Source organism: Antechinus flavipes, chromosome 3 (assembly GCF_016432865.1).
Source record: "Antechinus flavipes isolate AdamAnt ecotype Samford, QLD, Australia chromosome 3, AdamAnt_v2, whole genome shotgun sequence".
NCBI lineage: Eukaryota > Metazoa > Chordata > Mammalia > Dasyuromorphia > Dasyuridae > Antechinus > Antechinus flavipes.
Window position 1 is genome coordinate 555,592,062 of NC_067400.1, and position 3,980 is coordinate 555,596,041.

A 3,980-nucleotide genomic window follows, 5' to 3' on the forward strand; every position below is an offset into this window, starting at 1 on the left:
AAAAAAAGTGATAGGTTACAGAGTCAAAAGAGCAATATTACATTTGTACATAATGAGAAAGATGGGTTGTCATTCAGATAATGCTAATCATACCCTCTTTGACAATTAAGAGATGTTAATTGTTCTGTGGAACTCAGATAATTCTTGTAATCTTTGCTAGGGAATCAAAACTGCAGGCAAGAAATAATGAAATCTTTTTGGGGGATGGTACAGATATAATTTGTGGGACTAAAAGAAAACAGATGTCCTAGATTTATCCCAGGATGTATATAAAAATATATCACATATATATGCATATAAACTCAAGGTAATATTAATTTGATCTTTTCAGAGGGAAACACAATAACCACTCATATACAAAATAATTTCGATGTTACACATTATTCCATCCCTTAGCCTTGTCCTAACTAAAATGGGTGATTAAAAGAAGAGGTTAATAGAAGCAACAACCTAACTCCTTTCCTCTGAATGTGAGGGAGGAACTACTTAGGTAATCTATTAGTTATTGAACACATCATATTAATAATACTGATTCCCAAGTAACCCATTTATTATATTTTACAACAAATTCATATTGTAACAACTATGTAAAATATAATGTACTCTATTACTCTTAGTACCTTAATCTAATAGAAATAAAGTCAGAATATGAGGAGCCCAGAGTCACACAGTTATTGAATATTAATATTTACCCATTAATCCAAATTTTCAGCCTCTGAGTCTGTTGGTGTTATCGCCAGATCATTCAATCTCGATTTGTTTTTTCACTCTAAAGATATTTGATTGATGGGCAAAGACATATACAAAATAAAAGCTGATATTCAGCTGTGAGCCAATGGTCTCTGTATGTTTCAGGACAACATATTTCCTCCATTGTTTTTATCCTCAAAATGACTCAAGCTATACTCCACACTTGATTCCTAGAACAGAGATATCTGCTAGGTCTAATCCCCTCAAATCTCTTTCTCTTTTAGGCATATTTCCATTTCACTTTTGTTGCTTAATGTTCTGTGTTGTATCTTTGGGCAAGTGGGATCCACAGAACAAATACATTTGCAAAAGTATCAGTAATTAATTATTCAGATCCTCAGAGTTCTGGATCTCATTGAAGGACCACAACTATCCTTCAAATACACACTGTTCTAACTAAGAATTTATTTTGGTAACTGGTATATATTTCTCTGTGCTTGATTAACTGGACTCTGTACTTCTAACAGAGAAGTTCATGGCACCTCCTTATTTTCAAATGCTTTTGTAACTTTTGTTATGTTTAAAACTAATAACAACTTTGTAATTCAGGTTATAGAGCAGAATAGTAGGACTCAAAGAGGTCAAACAACTTGCAAGTAATCCTACAGTAATACCTAAGGAACAGTGTCTATACTTAGTAAGAGGGGGTAGAGTTAAATATTTTATTTCACAATTTCCCTCTCATTTTTAAATCCCCCAAACCTTCCAGGTTTTGCCTACCTGCTAATGCTATCAGCACCATCATTAATAATAATCATATTAAAAAAGAAATTCATCATTGTTACCATCATTTCAAAAACTGTACTAAAAGTTTATGCTTATGTAGTATTTTATGCAAAATATTTTCTTCTCATGGACAAATAGTATTACTCATTTAGTTTATAAGAAACTGAGTGTCAGATAGAAATAAGATTAAACGATGTTAGAACCCCAATTCAGATTTGAATCTTTTAACTACAAATCAAATATTGCTGCTGTTGTTTTCAAAACACACTGCTACATTTCCATGCATCTCTCTATTTTATTCCCTTTCTTTGGGTTATATCCAATTTCCTAGGGAAAAAAAAAAACAGAGGTACTACATTCAGAGGAATATAGATGAGTAGCATTATATCCACTAGGAAGAAGCTTTTTTTGAAGGACTCCCTTAAATTTCAAGCAATTGGGGCAACTAAGAAATTATTCAGTCTTTGACTTTCAATTGCTATGTCACTGCTCTAAGAGTCTGAATATAGCATTCTCAAAAGTATGCTCTACCATGAAGGGAACACAGAATAAAAGTGACTTTTATGTTTAAATTTTGTCTACAACATTAGTCATTCAGCAAGACAATTTCTGTCACCATTTTGCCAACACCAGTATTATCTAAGTATGTTTAAGTTGTACAACACAGCCAGATTTATATTTATTTTATATAATCATTAACTGACAAAAATGAATCTTAAGTTCTTGTTTTATTGATATTGCTCTAATGCTACTACATCACTTATCAAAAAAATATCAATCGATGAATTTCATAAATTTCTAGGCTTAGATATTTTTCACTAAAAATATTTTGAGAAATCTCTCTCGGATATGCTTTGTTTTCATTCCATAGATGATGGGGTTCACCATGGGTGGGATAAGAAGGTAGATATTGGCCACAAAAATGTGGACATGGGGAGCAATGTGCTGTCCAAACCTATGTGTAAGGAAGGAGAAGAAGGCAGGAGTGTAGAAAGCCATAATTACCCACACATGGGACCCACAAGTGCCCAAGGTCTTAAGTTTAGCCTCCTTAGAAGGCAAGCTAAATACAACACGCAGAATAAGGACATAAGAACACATGATCAATATAAAGTCCATACCACCGGTAAGGAAGGCAATAATTAAGCTATAGGCTTTTTGAATCCTGGTTGGGGCACAGACCAGCTTGATCAGGGCCATGAATTCACAATATGTGTGCGAGATGATAGTTGTCCTACAGTAGGGAAGCCACCGCAGTAAAAATGGATGAGGACTGAGCAATATAGCTCCACGGAATACAATGGCCAGACCTAAACTTCCAATAACTGTATGAGTCAGAACAGTTGAATGTCTAAGGGGATTGCAGATAGCCACATAACGGTCAAAAGCCATGGCCAAGATGAATCCAGACTCCATGGTGGACAGTGAATGAATAAAGTACATTTGTATAAGACAAGCTTCAAATTTTATTTCACTATCATTGAACCAGAAGAGACTGAGAATCTTGGGTAGTGTAGTGGTGGTCAGAATCAAGTCTGCCACCGAGAGCATGGCGAGGAAGAGGTACATGGGCTCATGTAGACTATGGTCAGATTTGATGATGAATAGAAGGGCACTGTTTCCCAGAACAGCCATCATATACACCAGGCAAAAAGGGATGGAGATCCAAATGTGGGCAGCTTCCAGACCTGGAATGCCAAGGAGGAAGAAGCTTGTGGGATGTATACTAGTCTTATTGGTAGCTGACATTTTGAGTATCTCTATTTTCTTTATTGATGTCTTAGGAGAAATTAATGTTCTGAATGCCCAGGATTACTGCAAAATCTTTATTTCTGGGACCTAGAAGACATTACATTATCTAAGTGACAATTAAGAATGGAGGCCAGACTGTCTAATACAGAAAGAGATACATTCAGACTTAGCCCAAATTTAGCTATCTGTCCTAATATCATAAGACTAGGAAGAAAAAAAAACATAGCCTTTCCTAACTGGGAAAAGCTCAAACTTACTTTGAGATTAGAATTTAATAAAGGGAAGAATTAAACTGTTATTTTTTTAAAAATCAGATCTTGAATTGGCTTATATTTTGAGGATCTATGTCTCTGAAGTGTTAAGAGGCACATTTTGGATTCAAGTAGAAGCAAAGAAGATATAGTTATGATTATTTTAAGATTTAGGTCTGATTACAGTGACACTAAACTATCTAGTATAGTTAGGGCTGTGGCCTTAGAGATTGGTTATGAGTTGCATTTATGTCAAGGATCGAATATCATTCCATATTCTTAACTTTCATTCCATTTTGTCCTATGAAACTTATTCTTATTTATACTGGGGAAAATGTCCATGAACATTCCTGGTTCCATGAACTGAGATAATATCTGAACAGTACTTAGCATAATGCCTGATAGATAGAAGACAATAACTGACTTATTGAATAATAACAATACCTATTCTATAGGGATTTATGGTTTCCAATGCATTTTCCTCACATCTCTTGAAGGAAA

General features: G+C 34.5%; 1 protein-coding gene across 1 annotated transcript; it reads right to left on the bottom strand.

Annotated features, from left to right (window-relative positions):
• Nucleotides 1-2,280: 2,280 nt before the first annotated feature.
• Nucleotides 2,281-3,243, bottom strand: LOC127558116 (olfactory receptor 52K2-like). Its single transcript, XM_051991343.1, has one exon. It carries the CDS (start codon nucleotides 3,223-3,225, stop codon nucleotides 2,281-2,283), a length of 945 nt encoding a protein of 314 aa, XP_051847303.1. The 5' UTR covers nucleotides 3,226-3,243.
• Nucleotides 3,244-3,980: the final 737 nt, after the last annotated feature.

Coding starts and splice junctions, on each gene's coding strand:
- LOC127558116 (XM_051991343.1), bottom strand. CDS start 3,225: ATGTCAGCTACCAATAAGACTAGTATACATCCCACAAGCTTCTTCCTC.